This window comes from Canis aureus, chromosome 23, assembly GCF_053574225.1.
Source record: "Canis aureus isolate CA01 chromosome 23, VMU_Caureus_v.1.0, whole genome shotgun sequence".
Classification (NCBI taxonomy): Eukaryota; Metazoa; Chordata; class Mammalia; order Carnivora; family Canidae; genus Canis; species Canis aureus.
Genome location: NC_135633.1, coordinates 30,724,903 through 30,748,730, shown reverse-complemented (window position 1 = coordinate 30,748,730; position 23,828 = coordinate 30,724,903). Strand labels below are relative to the sequence as shown.

At 38.0% G+C, this 23,828-nt stretch overlaps 1 protein-coding gene across 2 annotated transcripts in view; it reads left to right on the top strand.

Annotated features, from left to right (window-relative positions):
* The window catches only part of INTS4 (integrator complex subunit 4), a 111,239-nt gene that overhangs the window by 38,002 nt on the left and 49,409 nt on the right, over positions 1-23,828 (top strand). For both annotated transcript variants that reach the window (XM_077867176.1, XM_077867177.1), the window contains exons 5-10: positions 9,225-9,410; positions 10,084-10,134; positions 14,006-14,094; positions 15,109-15,229; positions 21,046-21,117; positions 23,008-23,182. In XM_077867176.1, the coding sequence (XP_077723302.1) occupies positions 9,225-9,410; positions 10,084-10,134; positions 14,006-14,094; positions 15,109-15,229; positions 21,046-21,117; positions 23,008-23,182 (694 nt within the window). The remainder of the gene's footprint in view (positions 1-9,224; positions 9,411-10,083; positions 10,135-14,005; positions 14,095-15,108; positions 15,230-21,045; positions 21,118-23,007; positions 23,183-23,828) is intronic.

The window sequence follows — 23,828 nt, the reverse complement described above, 5'->3', positions numbered from 1 at the left end:
ATTATGTATGGTTTGTTAGGAGAGTGTATCTTAAAATAATTTGCATACAAAGTACACTGAATTTTTGTGCCTAAAAACAATCCATATTGAAACTGAATGAGTCATTATGTTATTTTTGTCTTGTTTAAGGAACTTCATTCTCAGATTTTCTTGATATACTTAACCACTGACTTTTTTTCCCTATAGCAATAGTTTTAAACTGGTTGGTTTAGCTTATTTTTGACATGGATTGCTCTTATTATTGGCGATGTGGTTTGCTTACTCACTCCACTAATATAAAAATGATGTCATTTTAATGGCCTGGGTGTAACACCGAAATAGCATCATCTGCAGAGCAGACGCACTAGGCAGCTATTAGTGATGATGGCATGATGCAAGAAGTGACCTGTATGGGAGGGACATCATAGAACTGTAATTGCTGTCCTGAGGGTGTGATTTAGACTTCCGCCGTCTTTTGGGCTAACATTCAGTGTGCAGTAATAGGCTGGCTATATAGCAGTGTTGCCTGGTTACCGTATTAGGAGCTGGAAGGTTTCAGTTTGTTGTTTGAAAATCAAAGTATTTGTAACAGTGGAAGCAATCTTCGGGGGCTGGTGGTTCAGTCAACAGTTTAGTTAGGAGAAATAATGTTTTTATACTAAAATAGTTCGTTAAAAAAATCCTGCTCTATTAACTGACAGTCATTGTCAGATTCATATTTGAAAGTTTCTCATAATTTCTCAGTTTCACTGTCTTAGTTTGATTGATAATTTTGAGCTTTAACTCTATATGAGGCATTGTGAGGACATGAGTATATGTTTCACATTTTTGCAGCCTAAATAACTTGGAGGCAAAAATTAACTCTGATCTAAAATGTTTGAGTGAACCATTTTTACAGTCAGAGGTTCTGTTTCTGAGTGTCCCACCCTCAGCACAGTGGCTTTCTCCCAAGGTTTCCTTTGTTCTCTTCTCCAAGTAAGCCTGCCTGCCCACCCCATATCCACATAGGCTGTCGCTTCTCACCAAGTTTATGTTCCTGCTTAATTTAGCAATCTTCTCTTGGAGCATTCTACTATGAGCCATTGACAGATGCTTACTACCTTTCATGACGGATTGCCCTGTTGTTAGACAGCCATCACTTAGAAGTTCATGCTTCTGTGTTCTAGATAGCAGACCTTTTTCATCCAGGTGCCCACTCTTACCTCTGACTCTTCTCCATTTTCTCTTTTTTTGCCATCACTTGCTCTTCTTTTCCTTACCTGTTCTCCTTCTCTTAAGTAGCTTTTTTTTTTTTTTCTTTTTTAAGTACCTGCTAAGTGCTAGGCATTATGCTAGGCACGTACACTTATGGAATGTCTGTTATGTCCCAGACATCAGCTAATTTTACATAGCTTACATAGCTTCTTTTTTTTGGGGGGGGGGGTTGGAGATAGAGCAAGAGTGCAGGAGCCAGCAGGCTCCACATAGGCTAGATCCCCTAGATCCCACAACCCTGAGATCATGACCTGAGCTGAAATCAAGATTTGTATTCTTAACCAACTAAGCCACCCAGGCAACCCAATATAGTAATTCTTTTTTTTTTCTTTTTAAGATTTTAAAGTTTATTTGACAGAGAGAGAGCGCGCATAAGCAGGGAGAGCGGCAGGGAGAGGGAGAAGCAGGCTCTCCTCCTAGCAAGGGCTCCTATGCAGGACTCGATCCTAGGTCCCTGGAATCATGACCTGAGTGGTGACTTAACCAACTGAACCACCCAAGTGCCCCCACCCCAATACAATGATTTTTAAATGAGTTCATTTAGTATACTCACCACAGAACTTCATAGTAGAGGATATTATTCCTATTTTTTACAAAGTAAGGATTTCTGAAAACTTGTGGGGTTTGGTGCAGATCACCTAGATACTATGTGGCAGGGCCAACAATTAAACCTAGATCTGTCTGACTTCAGTCCCTGCTCATTCAGCTATGCTACTTTGCCTCTCAGACAAGAGATGAAACAATTTGTGGAATCCACTTTGTCTGAAAAGTTTCCCACACTTTCTGGAGGCATTCTCTGAACCTGTTTAGGTGTGGTTCTGTTATTTCTGCCTCTTTCTTTATATGTTCCTAAAAATACACTTATAGATAATATAATTTTTTTTAAAGATTCCATTTATTTTTTTAAAGATTTATTTATTTGAGAGAGAGAGTGCACATGTGCAGGCACATGGGGGGGCAGGGCAGAGGGAGAGAATCTTTAAGTAGACTCTCTGCTGATAGGGGAGCCCGATTTGGGGCTGGATCCCACCACCATGAGATTGTGACCTGAGCCCATACCAAGAGTTGGATGTTTAACTACCTGAGCCACTCAGGTACCCCAAGATTTTGTGGGGCTTGAACTTACAACCCCAAGTTCAAGAGTCATATGCTCTACCAACTGAGCCAGCCAGGTACCCATATTTTTCTAATGTTTATGAAACAGTATGGTTATTTTATTTTTTCTTGAGAATATTTAAACTGTTAAATTTTTTTTAAGTCTCAAACTTTCAGAAAGGTTGCAAGTACGGTAATAGAGAACTTTCTTTTCTTGTGAATTATTTTAGAATAAGTTGCTAACATAGTACCCCATAACTCTTGAATACTTCATTGTGTATTTTCTTTTTTTTAAAAAAAAAAATTACTTATTTGAGAGAGAGAGAGGGAGAGAGAGAGAAGGAGCAGGAACCAAGGGGAGGGGCAGAGAGAGAGAGGGAGAAGCAGACTCCCTGCTGAGCAGGGAGCCCAATGTGGGGCACAATCCTTGTGCTCCAGAAGCATGACATGAGCTGAAGGCATATATATGCTTGACTGAGCCACCCAGGTATCCCTGTTTTCTCTTTTTTTTTTTCTTTTTTCTTTTTTTTTTTTTTTTAATTTTATTTACTTATGATAGTCATACAGAGAGAGAGAGAGGCAGAGACATAGGTAGAGGGAGAAGCAGGCTCCATGCACCGGGAGCCCGATGTGGGATTTGATCCCGGGTCTCGAGGATCGCGCCCTGGGCCAAAGGCAGGCGCCAAACCGCTGCGCCACCCAGGGATCCCCTGCGCCACCCAGAGATCCCGTATCCCTGTTTTCTATAAACAAAGATATTTTCTAACATAACTTCAATATGACCATCAAAATCAGGACAGCATATACTACCATTTGATCCTCAGACCTCACTCAGATTTCACTATTTGTGCCAGTCATGTCTGTTATTGGTAAAGGATCTGGTTCAGAACCACATACTGCATTTTAGTCATGTCTCATTAGTCTTGAATCTGGAGTAATTCCTCAGTCATTACTTGATTCTATGACATTGACATTTTCAAAAATTATAGGATAGGTGTTTTATAGAACCCTTTCTTTTTTTTTTTTTTTTTAATTTTTTTTTAATTTTTATTTATTTTTGATAGTCACAGAGAGAGAGAGAGAGAGGCGCAGAGACACAGGCAGAGGGATAAGCAGGCTCCATGCACCGGGAGCCCGACGTGGGATTAGATCCCGGGTCTCCAGGATCACGCCCCGGGCCAAAGACAGGCGCCAAACCGCTGCGCCACCCAGGGATCCCTATAGAACCCTTTCTGAATTTGGATTTGTCTGATATTTTCTCATAATTAGATTTAAGTTACCACTTTGGCAAGAGTATTACAGATATGGGTGCCTGGGTGGCTCAGTTGGTTAAACATCTATCTTCGGCTTATGTCATGATCCTAGGGTGCTGGGATTGAGTCCCTTAGGCTCCCTGCTCAGCAGGGAGTCTACTCCTCCCTCTGCCCCTACACCTGCCCCTGTGCTTATGCTCTCTCTCAAATAAATAAAATCTTAAAAAAAAACATATCATAGATGGGATGCTCTTTTTGCATCCTGTTAGGCGCCACACCATTTTGATTTGTCGCATTACTAATGATGTTCATGTAGATCATTTGGTTAAGATAGTGTCTGTTACATTTCTTCACTGTAAAGTTACTCTTTCCTTTTGAAACCAATAAGTGTTTTGCGGGGTAGCTCTTTGAGACCATGTAAATATTCTGTCATCAAACTTTCAATTTGTTTATATCAGTTACAGATTCCTTGTTTATTCAGTAGATCATAGTCTGTTTCTGTAATATATATTTTTTTAAGATTTATTTATTCATGAGAGACACACAGGGAGAGAGGCAGAGGGAGAAGCAGGCTCCATGCAAGGAGCCCGTTGTGGGACTTGATCCCGGGTCTCCAGGATCACACCCTGGGCTGAGGGCGGTGTTAAACTGCTGAGCCTCCCAGGCCGCCCTGTTTCTGTAATTATTTACCCTGATGTTCCAACTTCCGGATTCGAAAAATAACAAAAGCCCCCACAAATTTCCTGAATTGGCCAAATACGAGCCCCTTTAAGCTGACTTCTGTGTTCTTTTCATTTCTCTCTATTATTTTTGGAATACTTCCTTCTTTTCTAGCACAGCAAAATAATCCAGGCTCATCTTGTACTTTCTCTACTCCAGCTCTAGAACCAGCTATAATATATTTACTTATCTTTAAAAATTTTTTTTTATTTATTTATGAGAGGCAGGGAGAGAGAGAGCGAGCGGCAGAGACACAGGCAGAGAGAGGCAGGCTCCATGCAGGAGCTTGACGTGGGACTTGATCCCGGGACTCTAGGATCACGCCCTGGGCCAAAGGCAGACACTCAACCGCTGAGCCACCCAGGCGTCCCTATATTTATTTATTTGATACATCTTCCTGTTTGTTCAGTTGTGTGTGTGTGTGTGTGTGTGTGTGTATTATTCATATAGTCTTGGTTAGCCTAGTTAGCTCATCACAAGAATTGGTTATTAATTTAGTGTCAGTTTGTTTATCATGCAGTAATTAGAAACCAGAGTGATTCTTCATACTGGGAGACTAGTGATATTTGGGAGTATCAATATAAATATATTTGAGGAAAACAAGTATTATGGAGCTTTTTAAGTAAGGTGCAAATGTCCAACTCTGAACATAGTGAGCAAAGTTTTCAAAATCATGAAGTTATTTATTTATGCAGCTGAGTAGGGAAATGAGCTCTGGACTCAGTGGGTGTCAGGAATGTTTAGTATCAGCTCTTCCACTAAATTATCTGTGTATTTTTAGACATATCATTTAATCTTTATTGTTCTGTAAGATAGGGGAGAGAAATGGGTGATTATTCAGGGTACTACCAGAGACTTGTGATTTCAAATCCGTGATTTCATTTATAAATAGAAAAGCCTGGAAATTTTGAACTTGAAGGGAATATTAAAGACACTTGTTTTGTATTGACATTTGTATATGCAGTTATCTTGTAATGAAATCATATGTATACTTTATCTGTGACCATCTACTTTTCTTACTTTTCTTACTATTTTAGATTATGGTAAAAATAGCTAATAGTTATAGTATGCTTGTAGTGTACCAAGTTGTTGGTTTGTTTTTTTTTTTTACATTTGTATCCCTATTTGAGCCTTAAGATAACTGGATAAGTTAGCTGAAGTGGCTATTATTATTTCTTCTTTAGAGATGAGGAACTGAGTCTCTGAGAGGTGACTTGACGCCTTTTTTTTTTAAATTTAGTTTATTTATTAGTGAGAGAGCGTGCACATGAGTGGGGAAGAAAGGCAGAGGGAGAGGGAGAAGCAGACCCCCCACTGAGCAGGGCACCTGAGATCATAAGTCAAGTCAAAGGCAGATGCTTAACTGACTGAGTCCCCCAGGTGCCCCGGTGACTTGACTCATGACTAATTTACACATATCATGAGTCAGAGTTGAAATTTGAAGCTGGATGTGTGTGTGTGTGTGTGTGTGTGTGTGTATACATGTGATAACATATACATATATATATGTATATACATATATATATCACACTATATTATGGAACATTGCAGATTTGCTATTATTTCCAGTTTTGAGTGTACATTTGATAATATTTTATACTTTGCAGTCTTTTCTTTGCAGTCTTTTTCATACATTTACTCCTCTTTTTTTGTTGTCTACTCCAGTATTTTTTTTATTTTGCTCTAGTATTTTAAAGCAATTTGCTGACATCATGCTATTTAAATCATAAATACTTCAGTATATATCTATAACTGATCATTTAAAAAATATAGCCATAATGGAGTTATTAACAATTACTCTTTATCAGCTCATATCTGTTCCTATTAAAATTTCCTTAGTTGCATCACTAGTCATAACTTTTTATAATTGGTTTCTTTTGGATTAGCATCCAAAAAGACCTGTATATTGCATTTGTATGGTCTCTCTTTTTTTTTTTAAAGATTTATTTATTTATGATAGACATAGAGAGAAAGAGAGAGAGAGGCAGAGACACAGGAGGAGGGAGAAGCAGGCTCCATGCCGGGAGCTGGACGCGGGACTCGATCCCGGGACTCCAGGATCGCACCCTGGGCCAAAGGCAGGCGCCAAACCGCTGAGCCACCCAGGGATCCTCTGTATGGTCTCTTAAATTTCTTTTAGTCAGTAATAGTGCTCCTTCTTGTTTCTGTTTTTTCTTTTTTAAAATTTTATTATTTATCTATTTACTTGTGAGAGACACAGAGAGAGAGAGACATAGGCAGAGAGAGAAAGACCCTGAGATCATGACCCAAGCTGAAGACAGATGCTCAACCATTAAGCCACCAGGCGTCCCTGTTTTTTCTTTAAATGCCATAAATTTATTGAAGAAACCGGGTCATTGGTTTATAGAATGTTCTACATTCTGGACTTCTTTGATTGCTTTCTTTTGGTGTAATGTCAGTGTTGACAGTGGGGAAATGTCCTACTTACTGTTTCTTTTTTGTTCTTTTGATCTGGACTCCATTAGTTCTTGATAGCCTCCTTGCTTTCTGGTGCAAGGTGTCCCAGGCTCTTACATATTTCTTGCCCTAGTCCTGAAACTAGCCATTTCTCTAAAGAGATCTGTGAACCCAGGTTTTAAAATTTCAAGTCCTGGGGCGCCTGGGTGGCTCAGTCATTAAGCGGCTGCCTTCAGCTCGGGTCATGATCCCACAGTCCTGGGATCTAGTCTAGCATTAGGCTCCCTGCTCAGTGGGGAGTCTGCTTCTCTCCCTCTGCCACTCTACTTGCTGTCTCTCTCTCTCTCTCTCTCTCTCTCTCTCTGTCAAATAAATAAATAAATAAATAAATAAATCCTTTTAAAAAATAAACTTCAAGTCCCATTCACTTTTCTCTATGTCATTGTTTTTGAAACAGCATTGTAGTCCACTGGTGGGTAATGCTATCAGTTTTATGGGCCATGGTTAGTATTTTTTTAAGGATTTTATTTTTAAGTAATCTTTATGTGCAATGTGGGGCTTGAACTTAACAATCCTGAGATCAAGAGTTGCCTGCTTTACTGATTGAACCATCATAATTAGTATTTTTTGAAAATCAAAATAGAATTAAAATACCAGAGTATATCATAAGGTATAAGGGTAAACAATGTTTTGTTAAACTTTCTGTGTATATATTTGTATGTGAATATTATGCTGCAATATAATGGATATTTCTTACAGTGGGTCTAGAAAGTTTAAAAATCAGAGTTCCATGCCATATTATCATGTACTGTACAACTTCATTTCTCAAAGTATTTTTAGTTCCTATTACTGTATTATGCAAATAGCTTATTTCAGTAGCATTGGACTAGGTATAGCAAAAGATAACTGATATTTTAGTTTAAAATACTGGTGAGAAGAGCTAACATGAAAAGATTGACAGTACTTAAGTGTTGACAAGGATATGGCACAACTAGAACACTGTGCATCACTGGTGGAAGTGTAGATTAGTTAAATTAGTACAACTGGTTTGGAAAACTGTTTGCTATTTGGAATGCCTTCTTAAGCTGAACATATATACAAATCCTGTGACTCAGTAATTCCACCCCTAAGTTTATATCCAACAGAAAGCACATTCAAGCTACCACAGTCATGGTGGCATTATTAAGAATAACCAAAAACTGGAAAAAAAAAAACAACAACAAATATCTGGGCAGCCCCGGTGGAGCAGTGGTTTGGCGCCGCCTGCAGACTGGGGTGTGATCCTGGAGACCTGGGATCAAGTCCCACATTGGGCTCCCTGCATGGAGCCTACTTCTTTCTCTGCCTGTGTCTCTGCCTCTCTCTCTGTGTGTGTCTATGAATAAATAAATAAAATCTTAAAAAACAAAAACAAAAACAAATATCTACCAACAGTGGATTGTGGTATATTCACAAATGGAATAGGATATAGTAATGGAAGTGAATGAACCATTGCTATATGGATGGATCTTACAAATAAAATATTAAGCAAGAGAGGCCAGATATTATTTGATTTTACCAAGTATAGAAACAGGCAAAATCTATGTGTTATAAGTCAAGATAGTGGCTATTTTTGATGGTGGTGGAGTAGTTAGTGGGAAGGGGGACCAGGAGGGTTTGTTGGGGTGCTGGTCATATTCTATTTCTTTATCTGGGTGCTTGTTTTATGTTTGTATTCCTTTTGTGAAAATTCATTGAGCTGTACACTTAAGGTTTTTGCATTTTTCTATATGAATATTAAATGTTTTAAAAATTGAGGGCACCTGGGTGGTTCTGCCAATTAAGCGTCTGCCTTAGCTCAGGCCTGGAGTCCTGCGATCCAGCCCCATATCAGGCTCCCTGCTCTGTGGAGATCTTCGTTCTCCTTCTCCCTCTACCTGCCCCTCACCCTGCTTGTGCTCTCTCTCATTCTCTCTGTCACGTAAATAAATAAAATCTTTTTTAAAAAGGTTTAAAACTTTATAAATTTTTTGTTTTTAGATTTGCTAGATTATAAAATTCAATTTAAGGGCCATTTTGGGATACCTGGGTGGCTCAGTGGTTGAGCGTCTGCCTTTGACTCAGAGCATGATCTCAGAGTCCCTGGATCGAGTCCCATATCAGGCTCTCCAGAGGGAGCCTACTTCTCCCTCTGCCTATGTCTCTGCCTCTCTCTCTGTGTCTCTCATGAATGGATGAATAAAAATCTTTTTAAAAAAGGGGAGGGTCATTTTTAAAGTACCTTCTCTTAATAAGGCAAAGGGCTAGCTGTTGGGAATGTGGTGATAAACAAGTGGGGATCTTATTTTTTTTAAGGATTCTTGTTTTGGAAGACACATGGTCAAGTAACATGATCCTAGAGAGACTATGGTAAGAATGTGGTGTTTGAAGTCATTCCTAAATTGATACAATGCTTTTGCTTCTGGTTTTTAATTTAATTTAAGCTATCTTAATCATGTCTTTTTGTTCTCTCCTTCCTTTTTATAGCACCTCACAGATACCTCTCATGGTGTAAGAAATAAGTGCCTGCAATTACTTGGCAATCTTGGCTCTTTGGAGAAAAGTGTCACAAAAGATGGAGAAGGCCTAGCTGTCAGAGATGTCCAGAAGATTATAGGGGATTACTTCAGTGACCAAGACCCACGTGTCAGAACAGCAGCTATAAAAGCCATGGTAAGCATGATAATGGAAACTAAATGGTGACAGGTTTTATTTGTTTCATTCATTATTTTAAGTCCATGGCCAGTGTTAGCTTGGATGCTTTCTAAACCACTCCCGGATATACCTTATGCATGTTTTGAGGAATGTGATTAATGGCATCACAGAACTCAAAGGCACACATTCTTTGTATAGCAGGTGTGCTTTTCTTTAGGCCTCTGTGGTTGCTTTTACCCATATTTCTGAAACATGGAGGGTACAACTTACACCTGTTTTATTTATTTATTTATTTATTTATTTATTTATTTATTTATTTATTATTATTATTATTATTATTATTATTATTTTACACCTGTTTTAATACCAAGTCACATCCCTCCTCCAAGTCCCTGGAAGGGGAGGTGCTTTTTAGGAGGAGGTGGTGTTAACCATTTCTTCTTCAGCCTTCTTATCATTATTGAATATTTTTCTAGTATCTCCTGGGATAGTTGGATTAGATTTATTAAATCTCCTAGTGTTTCTATTAAGAAATCTTTGACCAGATTTCTTATTTATATAGCACTAATTTTGGGTAATGGGAACTGGTAATTTGATATAATGAGGGAGAATATATGAGATTGAGGGGGGAGATACTGGAAATGTTGATCTTTTTTTCTCCAAATACTTAAACTATATTTTTATTATCTAGTTGCAGCTTCATGAAAGAGGACTGAAATTACACCAAGCAATTTATAATCAGGTACTTTAAATGAGTACGATCTGGAAGGGGAGGAGTGATAATGAAACTGGGAGAGTAGTGTACTAGTTGTCAGAATTTGAACACACAGAGCAGCAACTGGCAGCATTAATTGGGATGAATGTGAAGTTGTGTCCAATATGTACGTTTTAATAAGAGGGTAGAGGATATATAATTGAATAACACTAATATATGTAAAAAGAACTTTTAAAAGGATTTAGGTAGCTCAGTATGAATACACAAAGAGGAATATAGTGTTCAGAATAAGGAAAGTGGTGGTCTCACTGCTCTCTGGTTGAGCCAAACATGAAGTCAGTTCTGGGCTCCATGCTTGACATACTAGAGTATTTCTGGAGGAGAATAACAAGACCATGGGATCATATGAAAAAATATTTATAATAGTTGGTAAAGAAAGGGACAAAGAAGTTGTAGTATCCCTAGGAGAAATTGATTGGCTGCCTAAAGAAAAGGCGTTACAAGGCAGTATTTCTCTTGTAGAATAATTGAATGCCTCTAGGGACAAGGAGTCTAAATCTATGTCAGAAACCTCTTTTTTTTTTTTTTTTTTAAGATTTTATTTATTTATTCATGAGAGAGGCAGAGACACAGGCAGAGGGAGAAGCAGGCTCCATGCAGGGAACCCGACATGGGACTTGATCCCGGGTCTCCAGGATCACACCCTAGGCCAAAGGCAGTGCTAAACCTCTGAGCCACCCGGGCTGCCCAGAAACCAGATTTTCCACCAATAATGGTTTTATCTTTCAGAGGAAGATAGCAGTTAAACCCCTGTGACGGGTGTGTAAACCAAGTTTATTCTTTTACAAAATGAAATAGAATGGTTATGTTGGTGTGACCAGCACCTTCTCTCCCTATAGGAAGACTCTGTGGGAAGCCAAATAATTAACGGAAACTTAGAGAGTAAGGACTCAGAAGTTAGGGGGATCCCTGGGTGGCTCAGCGGTTTAGCACTTGCCTTTGGCCCAGGGCGTGATCCTGGAGTCCCGGGATTGAGTCCCACATTGGACTTCCTGCATGGAGCCTGCTTCTCCCTCAGCCTGTGTCTCTGCCTTTCTCTCTCTCTCTCTCTCTCTCTCTCTCTCTCTCTGTCTCTCATGAATAAATAAATAAAATCTTAAAAAAAAAAAAAGGACTCCTAAGTTAGATGATTTAGATATTTAATGGCATAAGACCATGCCAGTTAACTAGGCAAACAATGACAAGGGCCTCAAGGGAGTGAGGATTGACTATTGGAGTATTTGAGATATAAAGTTGAATTACATAGTATACCAGTTTGGGTTATGTGACTTTGAAGAGCTGATAGGACACCTGTGAGGAAAATTCCAGGCTGTAGGTAGTTGTGACGGTCTGGAGCTCAGAAGAATTCAGAGCTGGAGGTGGGTAATTGAAGCCATCACCATCTAGGGGGCATGTAGGTACCTAGGAAGAGTAAGAAGATTTGAAAGAGACCAAGCATGGAAGCCATGGGTAATGTCCAATGTTTAAGAGGTAGACAGAAGAGAGTTGCTGAGGAGCAGCCAGATGGAGGAGGAAAAATATATTCAAGAAAAGGCAGGAGAGAGTTCTCATAGTTGACAATGTCAAGTATGCTAAAAAGTCAGCTGGAGTAGTACTGAAATCTACCCATTGGACTTAGCAACAAGGCAGCTATTAGTGAGTTTGAAGAGAGCAATATTAGTAAGAGTCTATTAGGGTCAATTGAGGTGAGGCAGTTCAATAGTGATTACTGACTATACTTTAAAGAAACTTGGCTAGGGGCACCTGGCTAGCTCAGTCAGAGGAGCATGTGAATCTTGACCTTGGGGTTGTGGGTTTGAGCCCCACATTAGGTGTAGAGATTAAATAAATAAGTAAACTTTAAAAAAAAAAAAAAAAGGGATCCCTGGGTGGCGCAGCAGTTTAGCGCCTGCCTTTGGCCCAGGGCGCGATCCTGGAGACCCGGGATCGAGTCCCACGTCGGGCTCCTGGTGCATGGAGCCTGCTTCTCCCTCTGCCTGTGTCTCTGCCTCTCTCTCTCTCTCTCTGTGTGTGTGTGACTATCATAAATAAATAAAAAATTAAAAAAAAAAAAAAAAACCTTGGCTATAATAGGTTGGCAGGATGGAAGACTGTAGAAAGGGTCAGGCTTAAGGGAGAGCTTTTTGTATTTTAAAGATAGCTGCTACCTATGTCTATGTGTTGAGGAGAGAACCAGTGTTTGGGGAGAAATTGATGATAGAAGAGACAAATGGAGATAAATGGTGGAGTAAGTTCCTTGAGGCAGAAAATCAGATTCATGAGCCGATTCATCCAACAATTATTAATGCTTGTTGTACAACACTGAGCCTGTTGGATAAGATCTATGACCATCACATTCTCTCCCGTGAGACAGGCAATTAACAAATAAACACCATAATTATAGCGTGTGAATAGTGCGGTAAATAAATAGGATACTATAATAGAAAATCAGAAATAGGACTTATTTTGGAGGATGGTAAGGAAGGGTCTGTTTGAGGTGATGGGGTCCATAGCAAAAGTACAGGGATTAGGAATTAGAATACTTTTTTCTCAGACATTGAATAATGTATGGAAGAATACAGGTGTAAATGAATTTATAACTGTTATGGAATAGTTGGGACAGTTTGTGCCTGAGAACTTTGATTTTTCTCAGATAAACACGTAGCCTTATGGTGGGAAGTGGGATAGAGGACTGGTGGAGGGGGTTAAGACAAGCTCCCTTGGGAAATGGAAGCAGAAAGAGGGGTGTAAAAGATATCAGTAGGGCCAATAAAGTTCGAGCTGATGAGCCACCAGTCCCTTAGAGAGGATAGTCTTTGCCAGTGCTTTGCTGCCCTTGTGAGCAGTAGAGGTGTTGGGTTTGTAGCGCAGCTGTAGCAGAAGTCTTGAGGGGGTTGTAAATGGTGAATGCTGACAATGCTGTTGGGACTGAAGTAATGGAAGGGTATGGAGCAAGGAGAAGAGGGTTCATTTGGAGAAAAACCATGGGATTAAAGCAGTGGTTCTCAACCAGGATGGTTTTACTCTCTAGGGCATATTTGGCAGTGGAGAGATATTTTGGGCTTTTGCTGGAGAGAAGGAGAGGGTAGAGGCCAAGGATGCTGCTAAACATGTTAACGATGTAGAGGACAGCCTCTCACAACAAAGAATTGTGCAGTCCAAAACGTCAGTACTACTGAGGTTGAGAACCCTCGTTAAACGGATAGGTAGGATAAGTGGGACTGAAGAACAAATGTGATGGATTAATTCGTTGAAATGGAAGAGTTGATAGAGTAACATGTTATGATTAGAGCATAGAATATAGAATTGTTAAATTCAAGAAATGACGTAGTTCTAGGTGTTGTTGTTGAAGTCCAGGGTGTTGCCGTGTTGGTGGAGTAGGGATATTCCATTTCAGACCAAAGTAGAGCAGAAAAATCTGGCCTCTTCTGGCAGCTTAACATTAAAATTATACATTTATTTAGATGCTTGAGTTTTCAGTTTGTCAGTCAGAAATTTATGCTTTGATTTTACGAAAAGGGAAAAAATACCCATATTTGGTGTTTGAGACTGTGAGAGAAGCATTGTGGGCTCCCAGCAGACTTTACTGGGATTGATGCTATTCTAGATGGCTTTTGTGCTGTCTTTCAATCTGTGGTTCTGCCTTCAGACTTGGGGTGGGAGTCAGAACACAGAACATAGCCAGAATGGCTGACAGAGGCCAAGAATTCTTTGTTGGCAAGGGTTCAAGAAATTAAAACTACCCACAAGTATTTTGATTGGCATCCTTATCCAGCCACCCTGTCTTCATTTTGAAAATAGTTTGAACATCACCTGGGAGGACACAGAACTAACAGCCTTTTGGAATTCTTGTTTGCAGGCCTGTAAATTGTTGTCTGATGACTATGAACAAGTGCGCAGTGCTGCAGTCCAACTTATCTGGGTTGTCAGTCAGCTCTATCCTGAAAGGTCAGTGTGGGTGTAAGCCAGCTTTTGTTCATTGCTAAGCCATTCTTCTTCCATCATGTAAAAAACCCTCCTCCAGAAAAGGAATGTTGGTTAGATTTTTAGAAAGCATTGTGGAATGGGGGAAAATACAGATCCTGATAATCAGGATGCTTGGTCTTTGTTTTTCACATCTGCTGTGAACTTTCAGTGTACTCTGAGAAAGATACTTCCCCTCTGGGTCCCAGCCTCCTCATCTATAAATGAAGAGATTGGACTGTCTTTCTCAAGTACTATCTAGCACTGTCCTCACCCTTTTTTTAATCTTTAAGATTGGGGCCTATTTTAGTGAATACAAATGCCAGATAAAGACACTAGGTGAGTTTGAGAATAATGATCCTTATGTAGTGCTTGCCTCATTAAAAATGTTTTCATAGTAATTAAATGATTCTCACAATGATTCTTCGAAGTAGAGACAAATATTATTATTCTGTTTTATAGAAGAGTTCCTTCTATAAGAAAGTGTTTTTTCTCTTCATTAAACTGCCTGCTAAAATTGGAAAACCAGAATGAGTTAGTAACCTATAAATTCTCCCCCAAAAAAGAAAAAAAAAAAAGACTAATTGGAAATTGCTTCTTCTAGGACCAGATTTAAAAATTTGTTTTATATTGATTTATTTTATGGTTTACTGTTACTGACAGCAATGCAATTTTAGGAGAAAATAAACTTAAAGATATAAAATATTCTGTGGTAGCTAGTTTTTGGTATCTTTGTAAATCTTTGAACCTTTGGTGGGTTAAACACTTGTTCAAGACATTGAAAATTTGCAGTGTAACGAAAAGTGTTATTTCATACTCCTAGGGTGATTTCTTTACTCTGAAATGTATCCAATCACTCTAACATTTGAATTACTCAATTGTCATTGTGTGTGTGTGTGTGTGTGTGTGTGTGCAAATTTTCATTGGCTATTCTCAGTTTATTGAACTTGCAGCTTTAGGCTCATGTTTGTTATTTGTGGTTTTTTTCTTTTAATTTAGCATTGTCCCCATTCCTTCTTCTAATGAAGAAATTCGCTTAGTTGATGATGCATTTGGAAAAATTTGTCACATGGTCAGTGATGGCTCCTGGGTGGTTCGAGTTCAGGCTGCAAAACTATTGGTAAGTTATACTTTCTTTCATGAACATGTTGCCTGTTACACTTGTACAAATATTTTGAGAAACTACAGATAGGGACAGGTATAACCCACTTTTAGAAACCCTAGTATTTCTAAAAGTAAAAGAAATGGTTCATTTTCCTATGAAGTAGTCTTTTGAATTAGAATTTTAAAGATAATCCTACTTAACCTTGTTAGCATATGAGACAGCCAAGGCCTAAAGAAAATGGAGAATATAATAAAAATAGTTGCTTTACTAAGCATCTGTTATGGCCTAGATCGTTTGCTCTCAGGCCATTTTCATTATCTCATTTACTCTTCATAGTAACCAGCAAGATAATTGATGTTACTCCTATTTTCTGGGTGAGAAAACTGAGGCTCTGAGATGTTAAGTAAATTACCCAACCTATACAGATACAAAGTTGTAGAATGCATTTCAGGTCCTAATCTCCTGACTTTTAGCCTGATACTGTCCTACTATTTTGCCTTTGGTGACTCATGGTACCTTTGTAAAAAAACAAGCCAAAACAAACTTTTCAGAGATAGAACTATCTTACGGAAGAAGAAGTGTTGGTGTATTATTACTCACCTTATTCTTTAACTGTGTTATCTTGGAGATGTTAGTTGATCTTAGTCTGTTTCCTCATCTGTTAAGTTTCCTCATCTGTTAATATTCTCTCATGTTTACCTCATAGACTTGTCATGATTCCCAAATGTGATACTTTCTATGGAAATATTTATAAATTGTAAAATACTATACTGAGCATGGGGTTTTGGGAGTGGTTATAGTATGTATATATATTATAAAAATGCATGTAAATGTCAGAGTGAGAAAATCTGAAATTCTTTTTTGGATACTTACTTCCCTTTTGATGGCCCTCATCTCTACCAGTCTACAATCTTGGTAGATTGTTGGCTAAATACTTTGGACCCAATTGTGTGGACTCAGATCCAGTGATAACCCTATTCTTAAGACCAGTATTTATGGGGTAACTGCTGAAACTTGTGTGGAGCATTTTCATAGAATAATAATAAGGAATTTGGTTGGTTTCAGTATTTCCTGCTTATAGATCATGTTGTTTGTCCATGATAAAATACAGAGTTAAGCCAGTTGTTACTGATTTTAGTTTTGAATTCACATTTTAAAGCTTTGTTTTGGTTGGTGAATATTTTAAAATTCAGAATAAATCAGTCATTATCAAATTCTTTCATTCAACATTTATCAAGCATCTGTAATGTGTGTCTATGTGTGAGGGGGATGTTTTAGAGAGATAGTTCAGTGATACCTCTTCCTCTGAGTAGGCAGTTTAGAAGAGTAATCCTTAAGGCAGGGTCATTCATGTTTCATTTTTGAATCCCACAGGATCTGAGATTTATCTATGTGAAGCTGTATGAATAATGAATTACATGAATTAAAAGGGTTTCCACTTAGATGACTCTGACTTGAGTCAGGTGCTTTATGTTTTAATTTCAATGATTTCAGATCCAAACTATATAAGTAATTAGGTCTGTACTTCAAAAGTAATTAACAGTCTAGTCTTACTGATAATAATCATTGTTATTATTGATAGTCCCTAGCCTACTAAGCTAGGCATTTTTAGTAATATGCACATATATATATACATATATACTCTTATAAACACTTAGTTTTTGTGGATAATTTTGAATTCTTTCAAACTCTTGGAGGTAGGTATTCTGTTTGTTTTCTAAGTAACAAAATAAGGTTTAGAAAAGTGATGTAACTTATCAAAGACTACGTAGATAGTAAATGACACTTTATGATCTGAAATCCATGTTGAATCTCTTCCTTGTGATGACCCAGTTACACATTGAGAACTGTGGTTGTACAGTTAATGTCCTACTATGTAAGCAAAGAGGTAAACTACTCCACTCCAACACTTGAGTAGACAAAACTGTCATCAGGTATAGTTTTCAAACCACATGTTCATCAAGTCAACAACATTGAGCATAATCTCTGTCTTCAAAAGAGTTGATAGGTCTGGTAGGTTGACATAAGCAGTCAGCTGGAACACCTGTTATTCCTAGGAAAGAGCTCTTAACATATGATAAAAGGCTTCATGGAGGAGGTGAATTCTGAACTGAGTTTTGAAGGATAAATATGAGTTAACTAGGTAAATAGCTAGGTAAATAAGTAGGGAAGGAGAAAATATAAGTAGAGGTACAGACGGAGTACACTTACATTGCATACTAATATTACACTAACTACAATATCATACTAAAGTACAAGCAGTTTAATACTTCTTGGTTTGGGGAGGTGGATAATATTAAATGTGGGGGATGTGCAACAAGATAAAGCTCGGGAGGAAAGCAGAAGCCAGATTCTTTAAGAACTTAAATGAAGGGGTGTTGGGTAGCTCAGTTGGTTAAGCATCTGCCTTTGAGGTCATGATCTCAGGGTCCTGGGATCGAGCCCCACATCAGGCTCCGTGCTCTTTGGGGAACCTACTTCTCCCTCTCCCTCTGCCTTTCCCCCTGCTTGTGCACACACACACTCTGTCACTTTCTCTCACTAAAATAAGTAAATAAAATATTAAAAAAAGAACTGAAATGAAATGATAAGGGTTTAGGTTTAAGTCCATCTTGCACAAAAAATAGTATCCATTTTCCTTGGCTTCTAGCAGGATGAAAACTTTCAGATGTAGACTGTTTCAGAAAATTCAAAACCATGTGAAAGGTTGGTTTTCAGTTATCCATTACTCCTACTGAGGCAAAGAAAGTTGATTGCCGGGACACCTGGGTGGCTCAGTGGTGAGCATCTGCTTTTGGCTCGGGGCATGATCCCAGAATCCTGGGATCAAGTCCTGCATCAGGCTCCCTGCAGGGAGTCTGCTTCTCCCTCTCCCTATGTTTCTGCCTCTCTCTGTGCGTTCTCTCATGAATAAATAAATAAAATCTTACAAAAAAAATTTGATTGCCAAGTATGCAGCTCCATGGAACAATTCATAATATAACATTACTGTGAAATTAATCATGGTAATTGGTGTTCTATCTAGAATGTAGTCCTTAGTTCAGTGATTTCTTCTTGTTTAATTTCTCCTATTCAAGTAAGGGTTAAACCTTTTTATAAGACTCCAGAAGTGTCTGACCTTAAAAAATGATAATATTTTCAGACAGATCATAGGTTGTTATGTCCATAGCCATAGGGCTACTTTCCCAGGGCAAATGCAGATGTCTTAGTGGCAGTTTTCTCTCTCACATGGTAGTTCTTTTTTTGGTATTGGGGTGGAGTACTTTTCTCTGTCACCAAATTAGGTAGAAGCTAGAGGCTAGGCTAGTGCGTAGACTATGTTATTATTAAGGAGCCTGTAGTGAGCAATTTTTGCTTTGAAAGTAGGTTTGACAACCCTAGTTTGTTAAATATCATTTTTTTTTTTTAGTGTTATAAATACAATTGTTAAGAAGAAATAGTAGTAGTAGTAGTAGTAGTAGTAGTAGTAGTACATTTGAAGGGAATTTATCTGAATGTATTTATCTTGGTTAAAGTAGACAAAAATATAGATGTTTTTCTGATTTTTGAGGTGTCCTTTATGACAAATTCATCTTCTTGGTCATGTCTACTCCTCCAGTATTTTCATGAATGATGCCATCATTTACCCAGTTATAAACCCAGAGGCATTTGGGAATTTTTTCTGTGTCCCATAACCAGTGAGTCATCAACTCTTTTCTTGACATCTCCTGAATCTCTCCCTTCTCTGTTTCCACTGGATGTGTACTAGTTTAGGTCTCAACATTTTTCAAGGGGATTATGATGTTATAGGGCTCTTGGTATTTGTGGACTAAAATGGAAAGCTTCACATATTCTCAGATAACAAAGGAAATTTTTGTAAATGATAATATGTAATTTTTTGAAGCCAGAATTTGGATAGTACCCCATCTTTGTTACTGCATTGGGAGAGAACTCAGCTAAAGGCACTGGTGGAGGCCATTGAGATTAGGGATTGGAGTAGTTCACTGTGAAGTCATTAAAACTTCATTCTTGGAATACCTGGCTGGCTCAGAGAGCTTGTGGCTCTTAATCTCAGGGTTGTGAATTCAAGCCCCACGGTGGGCATAGAGTTTACTTAAAAGACGAAGCAAAAACTTAATTCTTTATTAGAAAAAAAGTGCCCCCTAAAAAGGTCAGCTGTTAATGCTGGTGATCAAACTAAAGAGAAAGTTGAGGAGGTCTTAAAAATTTAGAGTTCTTATTCATAAAACTGATATTTAGATTAAGAACATGAATGTTAGATTTGATATGGTTCAGATCTATGTAACAAAGAAGGCCATCAACTGTACCATGTAGAAATAGGAAAAAGTAGGTTTGAAACTACTTAAATGAAAATAGCACAACAGTTGCTCTCCTGGAGTTGTGGGAGAGGCATTAACTTGAATAAGGATATGCCCAAAGAACATGTAACTTTCTATGGAAAATGTGATTGGAGAAGTCTGAGCCTCTATAAGCATTTCCATATTCACTAACTTAGGAATTTGAGAAGGTTGCCAGTATATTCTTTAAGAATGTCTTGGACCTGCTCTAATAGCCTGCTAACCTGTCTCTCTGCTTCATTTTGATTCCTTCTGGTCCATTAGCCACATTGCCACTAAGATGATGTTTATAAGATGTAAGTCTTTGCTTCTCCCTATTTGAAATAAGCAAGATACCAAATCTCTCAGCCTGTTTCTCATCTAAAAAAGGATAATTTTGAGTGCCTGTCTGGCTCAGTTGGTAGAGCATATGACTCTTGATCATGACGTTGTGAGTTTGAGCCCCATGTTGGGTGGAGACATTACCTAAAAAAAAAAGAGATAATAATAAGGATAATAATAAGGATCCATTCTTCATTGGATTGTTAGAAATAAAAATAAAATAGAATTAAAATACTTTATGCAGTGTTGAGCTCTTTTTGGGAAAAGATTATCTGGTTATTCAAAATTATGGCAAACTTGTTCTATAACAAATACGATAAAGGGTTATGAAAAAGGCCCTTTATGATCTCATCCCTAACCATCCTGCTTCATTTTTGGTACCCCTATCCTGCATCCAATCAACAGAACTGCTGGATGTTTCCCACATGGCATTCTCTCTTTATGCATTTGCACTTGTGACAATTCCCCTGTCTCCACACTGTAGTTTGTTCTCTGAGTTTCCCATAGAAAACTTGTTGGGAATAATATAATTGTATTATACCATTTTATACCATAATACAATTATCTGTTTACTTGTCAGTTTTCCTCACTAGTCTGTGAGGTCATTGATTCGTGGAATTGACGTCTTCTCTTTTGTATTACTGTTCCTAGTAACTGTAGGCATATAGTTGAATGATTGCTAAATAAATATCTGTTCATTGAATAAGTGAATGAACAAATGAATGGGAAGACTAGAATAAAAAGGAATGGAGAGACAGTGGAAAGTAGCAGTTGAGTCAAAGGATTCTGGAACCTGGGTCTATAGCCTAGCTCTGTAAATTATACTCTTTGTGACTTTGAATGAATTACTTAACCCTCTTTGTGCCTTCTTTTTTTAACTTTCTCCTCCCCCCCAATATATAAAATGGGACTAATAGTATTTACTTCATAGCGGAACTAAATTAGTTAATATATGTATAAACAGTGTATGGCACATAGTAAGCTCTATTTAGTTGCTAGCTGCTGCTACTAATGTTTTTATTATTTTGCTGGTGATTGAGAACCAGTCAGCATCTTTACTGCCAAGAATAATGTTATCTTTATCCATGTAAGCTGACCTCAGACTTTGAATTTTAAGATAATGTTCAGGTCTTAAAAGTTGGTAAATTTGCTCTGGATTCTTTGTCTTTACAGGGCTCAATGGAACAAGTCAGTTCGCATTTCTTGGAGCAGACACTCGACAAGAAGCTCATGTCAGATCTCAGGGTAACTTGGATTCTTTGTTGCTTAAACTGGGTTTCTGTAACCAGTATCAGTCAGTATAGCTGTCTTCGAAGTTGTGTGGATTTAATTTTGCAGCCCATATATTTGTTAAGTAAATGTTCGGTGACTAAATTACATTTTAGTTTAAAATCTTATTAACTTGGGGGATCCCTGCATGGCTCAGCAGTTTGGCGCCGCCTTCGGCCCAGGTCGTGATCCTGGAGTCCCGGGGTCGTGTCCCAGATCGGGCTCCCTGTGTGAAGCCTGCTTCTCCCCCTGCCTGTGTCTCTGCCTCTCTCTGTGTGTGTCTATCATGAATAAATAAATAAAATCTTAAAAAAAAAATCTTAGTAACTTAAATCAAATTACAAATTACGTCATTTAAATTCAAATTATTTTATTTAAAATTATTTTAGTGAAATACTTTGTACAGGTGTATTTTACAAAGCAGAGGCAAGATTAACTTTCTGTTTGCTAAAAACTACAAAGATCTGGTCTGAATTTATGACCAGGTGAGATTTTATGACATGTTAGGATTCCATTTCTATAGCAATTTCCATGGAGGAATCAGTAAATTCTTTTTCTGAAAAGTAACAAAGTGCCTCTTATAGAATGCCTTTAAGCCTTGACCATGTTCTCTAATATAATTGTAGGACTAAATATGAGTTAGTATGTCATTGTCTTAATTTTTATTATTTATTTATTTATTTATTAAATTTTTAGATTTTTTATTTTTATTTATTTATTTTATTTATTTTATTTTTTTAAAGATTTTATTTATTTATTCATGAGAGACACAGAGAGAGGCAGAGACATAGGCAGACGGAGAAGCAGCCTCCATGCAGGGAGCTCGACGTGGGACTCGATCCTGAGACTCTAGGATCATGCTCTGCGCCAAAGGCAGGCACCAAACCGCTGAGCCACCCAGGCGCCCCTAGATTTTTTATTTATTCATGAGAGACACAGAGAGAGAGAGAGGCAGAGACACAAGCAGAGGGAGAAGCAGGTTCCACGCAGGGAGCCTGACGCGGGACTCGATCCCTGGTCTCCAGGATCACACTAGGCTGAAGGTGGCGCTAAACTGCTGAGCCACCAGGGCTGCCCCTATCTTAATTTTTAAATTACAAAAGTGATAATAAAGAATTACAGAATCTTTGATAAATAGAAGGAAAAGGAAAACATTTTACTTATATTCCCACTACTCTACACATTGACTTTTGTCATGCTCTTATGCATGTTTTAAACATAAATAAATCATTGTATTTAGATAAGTGTGCAGTCTAGTTTTTACATTTATCACTGTATTGTATGCCTTTTTTCATATAGTCAACTTTAATACTTAGTATTTTTACTGATTGTGTAATACCTTAAGTAGATGTGACAATTTCTTAGCCCTGTCTTCTATATTTAGATTCTCCCATTTTTCCACCATTATAAATCATATAAAGAATATCATCTTGCATAGTGAGTGCAGTGTTACTCAAATAGAGCACAAGTATTACCAAATTCAGACTTACTTCTACTGGGACTAAAAAAATTCTTTTCTAGGGCTAGTTAATTATCTGCCAGGATAGTGCTAGAGGGACACTGCTATTCTTTACCTCTCTGGTTCTCCCTTTCCTGTGTTGCAACGGCAAACATAAACTACCTGTCTGATCGGTGCATTCTTTTATTATCTTTAATAAGATTAATATCAGCTCTGACAGACCTGTGAACCTTTGGTCTTACTTTACACTGAATTTGCATTTCTCTGCTCTGATCAGTTGAATACTTTTTTTGAAAATGTAATTCTCAGAGAGCAGTCTTATTTCCTACTTTCCTGTGTTCTCAGAATACGTTTTTGTGTTCCCTCATGAACCCCTTGCAAATGGTAATTGTCATTGTCCTCTACAGAGAAAACGCACTGCACATGAACGTGCCAAGGAACTTTACAGCTCAGGAGAGTTTTCCAGTGGCAGAAAATGGGGAGATGATGCACCCAAAGAAGAAATAGATACAGGAGCTGTGAACTTGATTGAGTCAGGAGCTTGTGGAGCCTTTGTTCATGGATTGGAAGATGAGATGTATGGTAAGTATGACTGCATACTAATAGCAGTGCCCATTTACTGAGTGCCTGCCGTGTATCAGGCGTTATACTGGTTAATATACGTGTAGTGTCTCTTTTAGTTTTCACGGTCATTCTATGAAATACCTACTGTTACTTAATTTCAAGAACAGAAGATTGAGGCCCAGGTGGTATAATACAGTGGTTAAGAGCATGGACTTTGGGTTCAGTCCATCTAGGTTCCAGCATTTACATAAAACAAGATTAATAATAAATGTTTCTGAATTGCAAGAATTAAATGAGATTATATAGACACAAAATACTTGGCATAATACGTGACCCACTTATAGTAAGCACTTAATAATTGGCAGTACAAATTGATATTATTTATACCAATAATAATAACTTGTTATTGGTCACCTAGCTGGTACGAGACAGCCGCAAGATTTGAGCTCAGATATGTTTGACCTCAAAGCCTTTATATTATGACTAATGACTTTCTTTCACCTTCATTTTTTTTTTAAAGAAAGTATGTATTTTATCTATCTATCTATCTATCTATCTATCTATCTATCTATCTATCTATTTATGAGAAAAAGTGTGAACAGAGGGGATGCGGGGCTGTCTCACAACCCTGAGATTATGAACCTGAGACAAAACCAAGAATCTG